Below are 16,484 nucleotides of genomic sequence, written 5' to 3'. Positions count from 1 at the left end.
TGATGGATGAATGAGAGTCCTGTTAAGATGCAAACAAATCCATTTATTTTACGTCTCATGCTTTAAATCACACACATCCACACGGAGCATACTGCACATTGCAGCGTAGCGTAGCGGTCAAAAACTGTTTTTCCTGTTCTGGTTGGAAACTCCTGACGAGCCCCCAAAGGTTCCTACACTATGTAGGATGACCCGCCAATCACAATCATACCATGACACACAACAATTAACATACATCTGCTCTTACACTCAAGCCCCTAATTGTCATGGCCGGCAGACATGGCAATTCAATACAGACAATAATAATAAGAGTACAATATGAGTATATGAAAATACAACATTTACACTTCTTGTACAAGACAAAGTTTAGTCACAGGTCTGTAGCTTCACAGAACGCACCATGCCTTTTGCATCAGGAAAAATCTCCAACACTTTCCCAAGAAACCAGGAACCACGAGGGGCTGAGGGATCCATAATGACAACAATATCTCCAACAGCCAGACTCTGTTTCCTCTGATTCCACTTCTGTCTTTCTTGCAATAGGGGCAGATATTCCCAGATCCAACACTTCCAAAACAAATCCGAAATGTACTGAGCTTGTCTCCAGCGCCGCTTCACATACATGTCAGAAGATCTGAAAAGTCCCAGTGGTAAGGCTGGTTTTCCCTTCAGAAGAAGATGGTTGGGAGTGAGCGCTTCCAAGTCATTTGGGTTGTCAGACAGCTGTGTAATAGGGCGATCATTAAGAATAGCTTCAACCTCACACATAACAGTGTGAAGCCCGTCATCATCAAGTGACTGCTGGTGTAAAACTGAGTTGAGAACACGCCTGACTATGCGTATCATGCGTTCCCAAACTACACCATGATGAGACCCGGCCGGAGGATTGAAGCTCCATTTAACTCCTGCTGAAATTAAAGCTCCTTGAATGCGCTCATGATTCAGCTCACCAACAGCCGCACGTAGTTCTCTCTCGGCTCCAATAAAATTTGTTCCATTGTCTGATCTGATGTGAATGACTTGACCTCTCCTGCTGATAAAGCGTCTGTTTCCAATGAGTTTGCTACCTCTAGATGAACTGCTCGGCTGGCCATACAGGTAAATAACACTCCATACCTCTTGCGAGTCGCTCTTCCTCTTTTTATCCCCACAGGTCCAAAATAATCAACTCCGACGTTCGTGAATGGAGGCAGAGCTGGAACTATTCTCTCCTTAGGAAGATCCGCCATCTTCTGTTCCATGGCCCTGCCATTCAGGCGTCTGCGAATAACTGCACTGGGATATGATCTTCCTCACAGCCGCATTGGCATTAGTTATCCAGTATTTCCTCCTGAGTGTAGATAGTGTATGATTTCGCCCACTGTGTCCCAGCAGTTGGTGCATGTTCCTGAGAAGAAGCTTGGAGATATGCTGTTCCTTAGAAAGGATGAGGGGATGTTTTTCCTCTGACGGCATCGCTCCTTTGCTAAATCTCCCTCCCACTCTTAAGAGTCCATTTTCCAAAATGGGATCCAGCTTGTAAATGCAACTTTGTCTGCTTACTGTATGCTTCTCAGACAACAGTGAGGAAATTTCAGTTGCAAACCTTTGCTGCTGACAGTAGCCAATGACAGCTAGTTCAGCCTCCTCCAAGTCCTTTGGTGTCAGGACACTGCTCTGCTGTTTGACAGTAGCCTTTTTTCCTCCCACTTGACTAGTCTGTGGTTCAGAAGCTTTTCGTTGACGACTGAGCTCCAACAGATGACCTTTCAACCTCAGGAACCAAGCCACTGCCACTTTAAGTCTTCTCCAACATGAAAAGTAACTAATGAGATGGTCAGTGGCATTCAGTGCATCATAAACAATGGCATTCACATAGGCATCCTTCCTGACCTCTGGATCCTCAGAATCCATCCTGACATCATGATGACTTACTGGCCAATTTGCCTCAGACTTCCAGAGAAAACTGGGTCCCTCTAGCCAGCTTTGATTTTTCAGGAAATCCGACACCTTCATCCCCCGCGATGCAGCATCGGCCGGATTGTCTTTGGTGCCGATGTGCCTCCACTGAGCAGGGCTTGAGATTTCTCGTATGGCTGAGATCCTATCCTAGCCTATCGTCATTATTGATGTATTTCAACACTGACGTACTGTCCGTCCAAAACACAGACTCATCCAGCTGGATTTGAAGCTCGGCCTTTAGCATGGCATCCACTCTGGCAGCTAGGACGGCAGCAGTCAATTCTAAACTTGGGATTGTTACAGCCTTTAAAAGGTGTGACTCTGGCTTTGCCCAAAAGGAATGTAACATGATCCTCACCTCTGGAGTTCTTCAGCCTGATGTAACTTACAGTGCCATAGCCATCTTTGCTGGCATCTGCAAAGTGATGCAGTTGGCTACATACAGGGTCACCAAAGTTTTCTGGCTTTAAACAGCGTTCAGCTTTAAATGATGACAATAGCTTGACCTCCTGTAACCACACTTCCCATTGCTGCAAGATGTCTGGTGGTATTGCATCATCCCATCTACAATTTCTTCTGCAGAGCTCCTGTTGTAGCATCTTAGCAGACAGAATTACTGGCGACAGAAATCCCAGACGTTCATATACAGAGCTGGTTGTAGACAACATCCCCCGTCGGGTTGAAGACTGCTGTTTGACTTCCATCTTGAACTTAAATGAGTCTGTCAGACCCAAAGAGCAGACCCAAAGCTCTCTCAATGGGAAGTTTGTCTCTGTCCAAATCAAGCTCTTTCAGCTCCTTCGTCCTCTGATCTTCAGCAATGCTCTGCAGCACTAAACGACTGTTGCTCACCCACTTCTCCAAGACAAATCCACCTGTCTTACAGAGAGAACTGAGATCTTTGACTCGTTGCTTTGCTGCCTCTTCGGAGCTCAAACTCAACAAACAGTCATCCACATAAAAGTTTTGTTTAACAGCTTGAACAGTTTCTGCAGAAAAATCAGAGCTATTATCATCAGCAGTTTTCGTTAGCGCATAGCTAGCGCAACTGGGTGAAGATACGGCCCTAAACATGTGCACTGTCATCCTGTAGCCTGCTAGTTCTTTGCTGAGGTCTCCACCTGGCCACCAGAGAAAGCACAGGAAGTCTCTGTCCTCTTCTGCCACCTTCACCTGATAAAACATCGCCTGGATGTCACCCATACATGCCACAGGTTCCTGCCTGAAACGAGTGAGGACTCCAAGCAGTGAACTGGTAAGATTTGGCCCTTGCAATAGTTCACTGTTCAATGATGTGCCTTGATATGTTGCTCCACCATCAAACACCACTCGAAGAGACCCTTTTTTGGGATGATAGACACCATGGTGGGGTATGTACCATACTTTTCCTGGTCTGCCTTGTGAAAGTTCCAGAGGCACCTTTTCTGCATAGCCCTTTTCGATGACATCATTCAGACAACTTGAATATTCCCAATGAAATTCCAGGTTACTCACAAACCTTTTCCTGAGTCCAAGTATCCTTTGCTTTGCTACCTTAAAGCTGTTTGGCATGTGAGCATCTGGTCTCTTGAAGGGCAACTTGAGGCAGTATCTCCCTTCCTGTAGAGTTGCACAGGTTTCCATAATCTCCATAAACTTCATGTCTTCTCTAGACATCTCTTTGTCCTCTGAAGGCCGTTCATTAAAATCATGCTTATACTGATTGTTCAGCATGATTTCCAAATTAGACACTGAGATTCGATTTACCACGACAGAGGAAAGCTTAACTTCATCATTACTGCAGTTTCCATTTAAAGGCCCATTGATAACCAAGCCCAACACTGTTCTTATAGCGTATGGACCGTATCCACAACTGTTCACCACTTCCCATGGTTCCAGTAACCTGGGAGCATTGGTTCCTATCAGTAGGTCCACATTGGCCTTTATGGAAGAGATGTGAACCTTGGACAAATAAGGCCACCTTTCCAAATCAGCAGCAGTGACAATGTTGTCTGGAGTGACTGGCATCTCCCTCTGTGTGAGAACTTCAGGCAAAGGATAAAAACTTTTTCCTGCAAGACCTGCAACCTCCATTCCAGGTACAGCAAAAGTGGGAACAACCTTTTCCTGTCCCATCGTTTTCAAAAGAAAATGTGTTCTTTTTCCTGTGATGTTCAATAGCTGCATAAGGTGTTCAGAGCAAAATGTGGCTGTGCTCCCAGGATCCAAGAATGCATATGTCTGAATGATTTCATTTCCTTTTGTAGATTTGACTTGCACTGGGACAATGGAGAGAATGCAACGATCATTACCGGCCCCTGCGCGTCCACATACCTGGGAAGAAGTTGATGGATTTTCCTCAGATGGCTCCAATGCGCGTTGCAAATCAGCATTGGTCTTTGGGATATGAAGTGCAGTTGGATGTTGTTGATCACAAACCTCACAGACCAAGCGTTTCTTACAGTCACGGCGTATGTGTCCCACCTTTAAACAACCAAAGCATATTCCTTTTTCCTTTAGGAACCGGATCTTTTCCCTGTGCTTTTTATGTTGGAACTGTTGGCATTTCTCCAAGAGGTGAGCACGTGAACAGCAAGAACAATACAAAATGTCCTGTCTCTTTGCATTGCTTGTGTGAGCATCATCTTCAGATGAGTTAATAGGCAATACTGTAGTGGCAAAACTACTTCCTTTCCCTCTGAATGACTTTGTTTGTATTTTGAATTTGTTACAGGGTTTTGAAGCTGTTACATTCTGTGGTACAGGTGGTTCAATGTTTCCAAAAATTGGATCAGAAAGGATCCTCACTTGCTTCTCCAAAAATGCAACAACATCAACAAAATGCGCCCTTTGATTATATTTTTCCATTATATCATGGGCAACAGCTCTCCATCTTTCACGATATTTATATGGCAATTTATAAACCACTGTTTTCATATTGCATGGCATGTCCATTTCCTGCATATGAGGAAGCTCCTCCATCACATCACAGCACCCACGTAGAAACAAACTATAGGCTTGCAAAGATTTAACGTCCTCTGACTTTATTGCTGGCCAGGTTAAAGCTCTTTCAATATATGCATTAGCAATCTTGTACTCATTCCCAAAATGTTGCTGAAGCAGAGCTTTAGCCACAACGAAGCCATGTTCAGGATCCATGTGTTGACAACTTTGCACCAGTTCCTTTGGTTGCCCTCTGGTGAACTGTTCCAAGTAGTACAAGCAGTCAGCCTTACTTGCTTTGTCCTCCACACCTTGTTCAAATGATTTTATGAAGGCTTTGTATTGAAATGGATCTCCCTCAAAGACAGGTATGTCACGCGGTGGCAGGGAAAGCAGGCATTGTTGGTTCACCAAAGAGGCTGTGATTTCATTTTGTTTGCACATAATACTCACAATATCACCAAGTGGAGTCTGATCATTTTGTCCATGATTCAAGTGTTGTCTCCTGTTTTGTGTCACCCAAGCAGTTGTTTGATCATGCAGCAAACCTTGGGATGTTTCCACAGATGACATTTTTTTATTGTGTTTTGTTGGCATATCCATGGAGGGTTTTAGATTTTGTTGCATTGACCAATCCACTTGCCTTTGTGCTGTACAGGCTTCAGGCTTATACTCCTTGGCCAATGGGTTGAGTGTTTGTTGTGCCAGTTTCCTTTTTCCCTTTTCAAAATAAGAGTTCATCCCATCTGTTGGTGCCTGAGAAAGCCTTTGTCCATCCATAGCTTGCAAAACTGCCAACATGGCATCAGATGCGGCGAGTTCTGTCTCCAATTCGAGCTGTTCCGTTTTTCTTTTTGCTCTTGTTCCTCCAGTGCATGTCGTTCCTTTAAGGCTGCCATTCGAGCCATGACTGCAGCTTTTTCTGCTGTTGCCTTTATTTTTACAGAGGAAGCAGTGCTTGACCTGTGGCTTGTGACACTTTTGTTTGAATTTTTACCCACATTAGAAACACTGTCGTTTGGATTTATATCATTATTTTCAACACCTTTATCACCATAATTTTCACTTTCAGACACCTGATTTTCATTTGATTTGACCCACATTTCAACTTCATCAGTAAATTCATCATTGAACATCATTTTAGCCTTGAACCACGTTTCATGCCTTTCTTTTTCCTCCTGTGGCAACAAAATCATCAAAGAATCATGCAAACATCTTATTTCATCACACAGTTCAGTAAACCCATGTAGAGAATTTTTTACCTCAGACATTTTAATGCTTTGCATAGACTCTTGTATCGATTTCCTTAAAGCACTTGCTTTGTTTAGTTTAACCTTTCTCGCATTTTGTAATGGGTCAAGCTTGTCTGCGAGTCCTTTATCAGAAAGTTTGACCACTCGTTGGCTTGTCCGTGCGTCGCCACCGCTGGCCGCAGGATCCTGTCTGCCGGCAGCAACCGACACCCGACGATGTGTCCACGTTAGTCTCCAAGTCCTCCATTTAAAGTCCAACAGTCCACAAAATGTTGGTCAACCCAGTCAAATGTTTTTCCGCTTCAGCAACCAATGCATTGGAATTATGCCCTTGTGTCTTAAGTGTGCACACTTTTAGATTTAGATGGCCATCTTTTATTAGTGGTAGCGCTACCTTACCTATTTCTGAAGATTAAGGTTGTGGCCATACGAAGCTCCTCGGTGCCCTCACTGGCGTCTCTGGCTCACTCCCCCTCGCGGTCCTCTCCTCACCGGCGTGTCCTCACCGACGTCCCCTCGGCCGCTCCTCCTCGCGGTCCTCCTCACCGGCGTCTCCAGTCGACAGGTGAGCCGCTGACACTCAGCTGAAGCGCCGGTCATCACACACAGCCTCCGCCATGGCTCTTTTCCTCGCGTCCACCACCAAACGCAACGAAAGTCCAACTTCAAACTTTTTCGTCGCGGTTAACACCAATACGCGACAAAAGTCCAACTTGAAACTCCAGCAGTTGTTGTCGACTATTCAGACAGTTTTTGACTTTGATTGTAGAAGCTAAGCCAATGCTTTAAGCCACTGAGGCATTTCAACAGGAAACCTAATTGACACGCTTTTACTTTACCATGACGGATGAATGAGAGTCCTGTTAAGATGCAAACAAATCCATTTATTTTTCGTGTCATGCTTTAAATCACACACATCCACACGGAGCATACTGCACATTGCAGCGTAGTGTAGTGGTCAAAAACTGTTTTTCCTGTTCTGGGTGGAAACACCTGACGAGCCCCCAAAGGTTCCTACACTATGTAGGATGACCCGCTAATCACAATCATACCATGACACACAACAATTAACATACATCTGCTCTTATAGTTATCATCATTATTATTATTATTATTATTATTATTATTATTATTATCATCATCATTATTATTATTATTATTATTATTTCACATAAACACACACAGCAAGTATAATGGTACTGTGCTAGGTATTCTTTTCGTGGTTTTTGGTGCTTGGAACAATATTGTTGTTGTGGCATTCATGCCAATAAAGCGAATTTGAAATGAATTGAATTAATAAACCTTTAGATTCTTGCCTATAGACTGATAAGTGTTGTGTTTACAAATGAGCAATACATCCAGATTTCTTGAGATTTGTATTGTCAATGGGAATTTAAATTTAAATGTCAGGCGATGTTTTCTTCATGGAAAGAGAGAGAGGGAGTGCGAACGGGGGATCCGTTGTGTGACAGCGGAGCGGAGGGTCAGCAGCTGGATTTTGCACGCACGGTCAGTAGTATTGGTAGGTGTTTGAGATTTATTACGTTTGCGGACATTATTACATTCAATCTAATAATGTAACTGCCTTTGCGTGCGCACAGTTTGCGTGTGTAGGCCCGTGGTCATGATAATCTGTCTATGGTTATAAGAGATGGATACACAATCAATTTCATGTAGTTTTTATTGAATCAAAAATACATAGGTAGCCTATTGTCGGCTGGAAGTGGGGATTTCAGCACCACGGATAGCGCATGTAAAAGATTAGACAAACGTTTAAATTTGTTTGCTGCAAGCAAAAATATACTACATAATAAATGAAGGTAGTGACATAGGCCTATTAGCAATAAAAACAATGAGTTGTGTGAGTGCAGCCGGCAGTGTTTGATGTAGGAAGTAATGTAAACTTGAAAATCAATTTCGGAACAGCGGTGTTTTGAGGGGAGGGTCGGAACAGCGGTGTTTCGGAGTGGGGGTGTTTCGGAATGGTGGGGTTTCGCAATGTGGTTTGTCGGAATGTCAGGTTGTCCCCCCTGGGGTGTTGTTTTGTTGTTTGTGTTGGTTGTTGTGCCTCGTGCCGCCCCGTTGCCAGATGATTTTTTGTACTACACGCGGTATTTGGCTAAGTCATAGTTTTGCCAAGACTAAAGCTTTTGTGAATTAACTTCTACCAGTGTTTCCCCCCTAACTCTGCTTTACTCTGCCTCCAACAACCTCCCGTGCCGCGACCGAGCCGAGACCCCGCTCCAGCTCCACCCGCCCGGCGCTCCTCCGAGTGCCGACAGGACTGCCAGCTCTCCGGCGCCCCGGAGCGTGGCTTCCCCGTGCACACCCCCTCCTACTCTGACTTTGTCCGTGTTACAATAAACACTCCTTGCATCCAGCTACAGCCTCCTGTCCGCTTCTGGGTCTCACCTGTGCTAAAGACACCTAACATTAACAGATCAAAACAGAGTAAACGGCAGCTATCCGATATCAGATCCACGCTCCTGCCTGCCCCAGCCAGCCCCCACCCACCGGCCTGTCGCCTGCGCAGCCGCGCAGGAGGCGATAGGAGGGACCCCGGCGCTGCTGCAGAGGAGCCGTGGACTGCAATGACTCTGAGCAGCATGTGAATTACAATATAATCCATTTCTCGCCTTTCCCCTGATGATCTTAATAAGTCGCTAAATTTGTCGCTAGTCGCTTTTTCGAAATAATGTTGCTTAGAGGGTCTGAAAAGTCGCTAAGTCTAGCGAGACAGTCGCCATGTTGGCAACACTAAAGAAGAGAGGCCGCTGACGTCAGTCTCCTGCGCCGCTTGGGATTGCGAATTCAAATTGAATTTTTGACCTTTTTTTGCAGGGGGATGGCTTCAAAACGAAAAAGCAGTTTTCTTTGTCTTTGTGTAACAAAATGAGCAGTCTTGAAGAAGAAAATGAAAATGCAATCTGGATGATTTATTACTAATTTTATTTATGAGTCAAAAAATGCAGCTCTGACTTTGAAATGAAAAAGCATTTCTGTTAATGCATTTTAATTTTCAAATTTGACATTTCACATTGAATTTTTGTACCTATTTGCTGGGTCATCTTTTGAATATTAAATCTTAAATGTCGGGGGCGCTAGAGAACCCGAGCTAGATGGCAGCATAGCGTGGCGGCTCCGTACAACTTCGCACATAAAACAGCCCCAGACATCTACAAACCTGGTTAACTACATGGTATAAACTATGCCTAAATCCCCAGCAGCAAAGGAGTGTGTCATCTTCTCGAACGCTCGCAAAACAAGCTCACGAAACGCGAAGACAGCATCTCCGGCCAAAGACATCGAAGCTAGTGACATGGCTAATGTAGCCGACGTGCTAACTGAGCTTAAATCACTCCGCTCCCAGTTCAGCTCGAAGCTGGACGGAATAAACAACCAACTGGGGGAGCTGACGAACTCTATCACGGTGATGGAGAATAATCTAGGTGAAATTAAACGAGATGTAACGGCTAATGAACAAAGAATCGAGGAGGCTGAAGCTCGCATAGCCGCCACGGAGGACGCGTTGGACAAGACCGAGAGGGCTCTGGCTAAAGCAACAAAGCAGCTCACATACCTGGAAGGAAAGACAGAGGACTTGGAAAACCGCAGGAGGAGGAAAAATATCCGGCTGTTTGGTCTCAAGGAGGGAGCTGAGGGTACGCGTCCTCTTTTGGACTTTATAAATGTTATGGTGCCCCAGTGGCTGGGCACCGAACCCGACCGAGCACTAACACTGGAGAGAGCCCACCGTACCCTGGCCCCAGCAGTTCCCAACCAGAATTGAGCCGTGCTTCTTTGCTTCCTCAACTACCAAGAGAAAGAATTTGTCCTACGCTCTGCAAGACAACAGGACATTACACACGACAGATCCAAACTCGCATTCGTCCAGGATTTTTCAGCGGAGACAATCCGACGAAGAAGGGAGTTCAACGCCGTAAGAAAGCTGTTTGCTGACATGGGGACCTTCCGAGGATTTCACCTCCAACCGTGCAGGCTGAGAGTGCTACACAACGGGAAGATCCAGATGTTCTCCTCCCCACAGGAGGCTGAGGAATTCTACTGCAAGGTCTCCACCAAATAGCCTACACAAGACCAGGTTTGAAGTGCTTCTCATACATGGAGAGGGGTGAGTGCACTAACTTATGTGCATGGAAATGGTCTCATCACCGGACTTGGTGGTGGTCACTTAAGCCAATCTGCTCTAAAACAGTGGGAAATATGAACAATTAACAGCAGACACATGCCAAATAGACAGTTCAAAACTTTTTTTTTATTTTTTTATTTTTATTCTATTTTATTTATTTATTTTCTGTGAATACTTGCCGTCCCTGTGTGTGACTGTCGCTTTATTTTGGATGAGTGATAGCCTACTTTTTTAGTATGAAAAACAGAAGAGAGCAATGGTACCAAGATGGGTTGCGAGCAGCAGGTGTATAGGCTCTACAAACCCTGTAAATAATCCAAATTTGTTTCAAGTTGTGTTTTAAATAGTACTAATTGCTGGATACTTTGGTTTTTACATATTTGAAAATATGTTATTTTTTTTATGCTACTGTTATTGTTTATCCAGATACAATTATTTGTTTTTAATTTTTTACCTGCATGCCTGCTGTTAAGGGTGAAGTACCACCTAAGAAAGCTAAGCTTAAACTCTTCTCTTGCCTATTTTCCTGCACAGAAATAACGCTTTTTCCAAACAAGATGTGTTGTTGACGGATAATTGTTACCTGTCGGTCAACTTGAGGGTGTTACTTGTTCCAGTGGGGTTGCCTTGTCGTTTGGGGACTAGGCTAGGGTTTTGGGGGGGCAGGGAGGGGGTGAGTAGAGGGGGCCCCTCTTGCTCTACTCATGTTACACTTTTTGTTTCTTTTTTATTAGCTCGTCAGTCTTGTATTGTTTTTCCTTTTCCTTTTAATGCATCACGGTCACACGAAACCAATATGACATGCAGAACTCTGTATGTCGAGTACACTTAATGTAACAACTTTTAATGTCAGAGGCCTTGGCCATCCAATTAAGCGGAAAAGAGTTCTTACATTCTTAAAGAAGGAAAAAGTAGACATAGCTTTCCTTCAGGAAACCCATTTGTCCAATGAGGAGCACAAAAAACTTAAGAGAGATTGGGTCGGACAGGCTTATTTCTCTAGTTTTACCAGCAATAAAAGGGGAACAGTAATACTCATTCATAAAAAATTGCCTTTCATATTTAAGGAGCAATATAGTTACTTCGAGGGCAGACACATACTAATTCGGGGGATGCTATATGGGCAAGAACTGACACTGCTGAATGTATATGCACCAAACGAGGATGACCCTAAATTCATGATGGATATGATCACCTTATTCAATCAATATGACACAGACTTTGGAATAGTTGCAGGAGATTTCAATTGTCATATGGATAGTAACCTAGACAAATCCTCAACCACTCTGTCTAACCCCAACGCTTCTAAGACTCTGAGGTTAGCCTCAGCGGATGTAGGTCTGGTCGATGTCTGGAGAGAACTTAATCCTACAAGGAAAGACTACACTTTCTACTCGGCTAGACACAAATCGTACTCCCGATTAGATTTATTTTTTCTACCCCAGGATTATCTCTCATCTATAGTTTCATGTGATATAGGGCCCATCCTTATATCAGACCACTCACAGTGTACCTGCGGTTATCCCTCCCTCAGCAAACGAATCAAACCAAACAATGGAGATTTAATGCCTCACTCCTGACAGACTTTGAAGCTTGTAACAATATCAGAACATGTTTAGAGATGTATAGACAGGATAATGCATCCTCCCCTGTTACTCCAGCAGTGATGTGGGACGCAGCTAAAGCGGAAATTAGGGGACAGTTGATCTCTTACACATCTGCAAAAAAAAAATCTATTGTTAAACCAACAGAACAACTTAAGGAAGAGCTAATCTTTTTGGAACAATGTCATAAACAATCTCCCACAGAGGAAAACTTGAGAAAATTAAACGCAACCAGAACTAATCTCAATCTCATTCAAACAGAGCATATCAAAAAACTTCTGTTCTTTACTAGACAGCGATATCATGAATATGGTAACAAGCCAAGTAGACTTCTAGCCTATCAACTAAAAAAAGAACGTGCCGAAAACACAATACAGTGTACACGTAATGCGGCAGGCCAGTTGAAATATGACATACAATCAATTAAGTCCTCATTTCTTGATTTTTATACACAGCTCTATGCGTCAGAGAATCCCTCCGAAACAGATATTCATAGATTTCTGGAAAAAATATCCTTACCCTCTATCTCAGAGGATGAAAAGGAGCAGCTGAGTGCTCCATTCACCTCGGAGGAGGTGTTGCAAGCAATCAAGTCAATGCCCTCTGGAAAAACTCCAGGCTTAGACGGATACCCGGTAGAATTTTATAAGGCTTTCTGGGTGCAAATCGAGCCACTTTTTATGCCTATGCTCACAGACTTTTTTGAAAATGGCGCTCTTCCTGACACTATGAAGACAGCAATAATTTCATTAATACACAAGAAGGATAAAGATGCTGCTGAATGCGCATCATTTCGCTCAATTTCATTACTTCTGGTTGACTTTAAGATATTATCAAAATTAATTGCATGCAGGCTGGAAGACCTGTTGCCCCGGATCATTAATCCCGACCAGACTGGTTTCGTGAAGGCACGTTATGCATCTGATAATATCCGGAGGCTACTACATATAATCGACCACTCGGCCCTAAACAACAGAACAGCCCTATTACTTTCACTCGACGCTGAAAAAGCGTTCGACAGGGTCGAGTGGTCATATCTGTTTGCTGTTCTGGAGAAATTTAATCTTGGTGAAAAATGTATTCGGTGGGTCAGAACTATGTACAGCAAACCACAAGCCCAAATATGTATAAATGGTACCCTCACTGAAAAATTCAATTTGTCTAGAGGCTGCCGGCAGGGGTGTCCTTTATCTCCATTTTTATTTAGCTTGGCAATTGAACCACTCGCAGAAGCCATACGGGCTAACGAAGAGATTGCTGGTATCAATATCGGGAAAACAAAGAACAAAATTTCACTATATGCGGATGATATAATCCTGTACTTAACCAGACCTGAGCGATCAATCCCAGCATTATTAGACCTTATTACCAAATTTGGATTAATATCAGGCTATAAAATCAATTTGACAAAATCCAATGCCTTATTAATTAATTCATCAGTCTCTGATAGACTTAGGGCCATTTCACGGTTCACTTGGGCTCAGAACAGCTTCAAATATCTTGGGGTGAATGTGGCTCCAAAACTTAAAAGATCTTTACCTATAAATTACATCCCATTGCTTAAAAAGGTTAAGGAAGAATTAGAACACTGGAAAATACTCCCCATCTCATTTCTTGAACGAATTAATGTAATTAAAATGAATATCCTGCCCCGTTTTAGCTATCTATTTCAGTCACTGCCCTGTTACTTGGACAAAACATTCTTTAAATCTATAAACAAAATGTTAACCTCTTTTATCTGGAAAAACTCTGCACCAAGAATAGCTTTTAAAACTTTAACAAAATCTAGAGAGAAGGGAGGACTGGCATTACCAGACTTACAAATGTACTATTGGGCCGCCCAGACTAAGGGCCTGATTAGCTGGGTGCTAAGACGTCACAATGCACACTGGATAGATATAGAAGAAGAACTCTGTACTCCTATGCCCACAACCTTGCTACCATTCATTAATAACATAAATGCACTAAATCAACTAACAAAAACATATGTAGTTTACAACACTCTTCGGGCTTGGCAAGATATAAATAAGTTTTGTGGGAATTTTGGCAAGATCTCCAGGCTTTCCCCTTTATCCCTCAACCCAGATCTGCCACCATCTATTGGTAGTTCCTTGTTTGCAAAGTGGAGAGAAAATTGTATACATCAATTCCAACATTTGTTATCTGGGGACACACTCAAGTCCTTTGCAGACTTAATGTCGGAATATGACATTCCAAAACAGGACTTTTATAAATACTTACAAATTTGCCATCTAATAAACACCCTAAAAAGGGAAAAACGCCTGTCTTTGGGGCTGACAAATCTCGAGGAGATCTTGGTGAAGTCCACATCGTTGAAGGGAAGGATCTCTGTAATTTATGTTGCTTTGTTGGACCATTATAGCTCTGCCCTGACCCCACTTAGGAACATATGGCAGAAGGATATGGGGCGTGCTTTTGATGAAGACCAGTGGAATACTATATGTCAGAATGTTTTTTCCTCACTGTCCTGTAACAAAATAACTGAACAAAATTATAAATTCATGCACAGGATGCACCTTACTCCGCTCCGCTTAAGTAAAATGTTTCCCAATTCATCCCCCAGATGTCATCGTTGTAAAACTTGTAAAGGGTCAATTATGCATGTTTTTTGGGAATGCAGGAAATTAAAACATTTTTGGAAGGCGGTACATGATCTAACTGTTACGGTCGTGGAAACCCCGCTGGACATCACACTAACACGATACCTATTTGGTACGGAATTAGACAAGACACTGGATACCATACACAGGAAGAGGATTATCATAATCTCCTATATAGCAAAGAAATGCATCTTGCTCAAATGGAATCAACAAAGACCCCCATCGTATAATCTGTTTAAAGAAATCCTAAATGAAACTTTAAGACAGGAACAATGCACATATGCCCTAAAGAATAAGGGGGAGGTCTTCCGAAGGATATGGGAACCGCTTATGGACCTCTGACACTACCACATCATGATAGGGTTTGGCATGTTTACATAACACTCATAAAGGATGAATTGTGACCATGGACTGATTTGATTTAATCTGCTGTGTTTTTTATCCGTTTCATTTGTGTTGCTGTTTGTTTGTTTGTTTGTTTGTTTGTCTGTCTTTCCTCATTTCTCTGATAGTTTATATTACTAAATGTCAAAATAAATAAAAAGATAATTGAAGAAAAATAAATAAATAAATAAAAATCTTAAATGTCCTTTTCTTTATCATTTGAATTAAGTTACAAAATGAGCAGTCTTGAAGAAGAAAATGAAAATGCAATTTGGATGATTTATTACTAATTTTATTTATGAGTCAAACATTTTAATTTGAATTATGGTACAAATTTGCTTCCATAGGTTAGACACCAGAGAAAACATGTTTTTCATAATATAGGACCTTTATCTTATTATTATTTGTTGTAACAAGCACAGAAGAAAATAAATTATTTCTTCCAATTCAGTGCATCTGTAACCAAATAGTTATTTTTGTGATAGAAATATCGGTATTGGTACTCTGTATCGGCAAGTACACAAATGAAAACACCAGAATTGGTTTGAAAAAAATGATATCGGTGCAGCATGATATTTTTAATCAGCATGTCTATTTCGATCTCCATTTCTATTGAAACTGACAGCAACTAAAAGCTGGAGTCAAATTCCTTGTTTGAGCACACATACTTGGCCCAAAACACAGACTCTGAATGACTGTTGGCATTATGCAGGTGGTAGACAGTGGCACATGACTAAAATTGACTAAAATTGGCAGAGATTAGTCTCAAAGACAGGAATGCATCCAGATCTAGTGGATACATACTTTAATGAGTCACGTAATGTACAATTTTCTTCTTTTAAGTTTTTTTCTTATACTTTATTTTTGTCTGTGTTATATGAACATAGAACAGATGATGGCTAGGTCATCACAGTGTAATCACTGAAAATTAAGACAGATACTTGACACGGAATTCAAATGAAGAAATGTAAATACCTGGTGACATCTGGAAGCCACTGGACAGTAAGGCTCGGCCACTCCAGCGCATGAGTCATCACCAGGTCATACAGGAAGGGTGTGTTTTTCTTCCAAATCTTGTACTCCTCATTGATGACCCTTTCTTCCACTGCATCGTCATACACTTTAGCAGAACAACACAGTGTAAGTTACAGGTATAATTGCAAATGATGGAAGATTTTGTGCGGCTTGGTATAAAGTATTAGCAGTGTGGTACTGCTGACAATGCACAGCTGCACTGGATCAATTAAGGGCTCATAGATTCTTAACAGATAAGACACCATCACAACATAACATTAATGATATACTCTGTGATAAACTATTGACAGTTCAGGTTCAGGAATAGTTTGTGGAAGGCTATTCTACGATGCTATCTTACCCATCACCAAGCTACATATATCTTAAACGGGTTCAGAGCTTGAGTAATTGCTCGCTACCAGCCACTATGGCGTATTTTGATGAAGGGGGTTGTGGCGCCGTAAAAAGTAGTTTCTCACGTTGAAATAAGCGTTGTTTGGTGCCCTCGGTGTATACTGAACTTACGGGGTCAAGGTATTACAGACGGTCTTTAAACTACGTACAACTAAGAACATAAAGACTGGCTAAAGCCAAC

At 42.4% G+C, this 16,484-nt stretch overlaps 1 protein-coding gene across 2 annotated transcripts in view; it reads right to left on the bottom strand.

Moving 5' to 3' along the window:
• LOC115580212 (histone-binding protein RBBP7) overlaps positions 1-16,484 on the bottom strand; it is a 56,985-nt gene that overhangs the window by 40,129 nt on the left and 372 nt on the right. For both annotated transcript variants that reach the window (XM_030414290.1, XM_030414291.1), the window contains exon 2: positions 15,851-15,995. In XM_030414290.1, the coding sequence (XP_030270150.1) occupies positions 15,851-15,995 (145 nt within the window). The remainder of the gene's footprint in view (positions 1-15,850; positions 15,996-16,484) is intronic.

The sequence above is a fragment of the Sparus aurata genome, chromosome 4, assembly GCF_900880675.1.
Source record: "Sparus aurata chromosome 4, fSpaAur1.1, whole genome shotgun sequence".
In the NCBI taxonomy this organism is placed as follows: Eukaryota; Metazoa; Chordata; class Actinopteri; order Spariformes; family Sparidae; genus Sparus; species Sparus aurata.
Note: the sequence above shows the minus strand (reverse complement) of the source record. Positions and strands in the feature narration are given on the sequence as shown.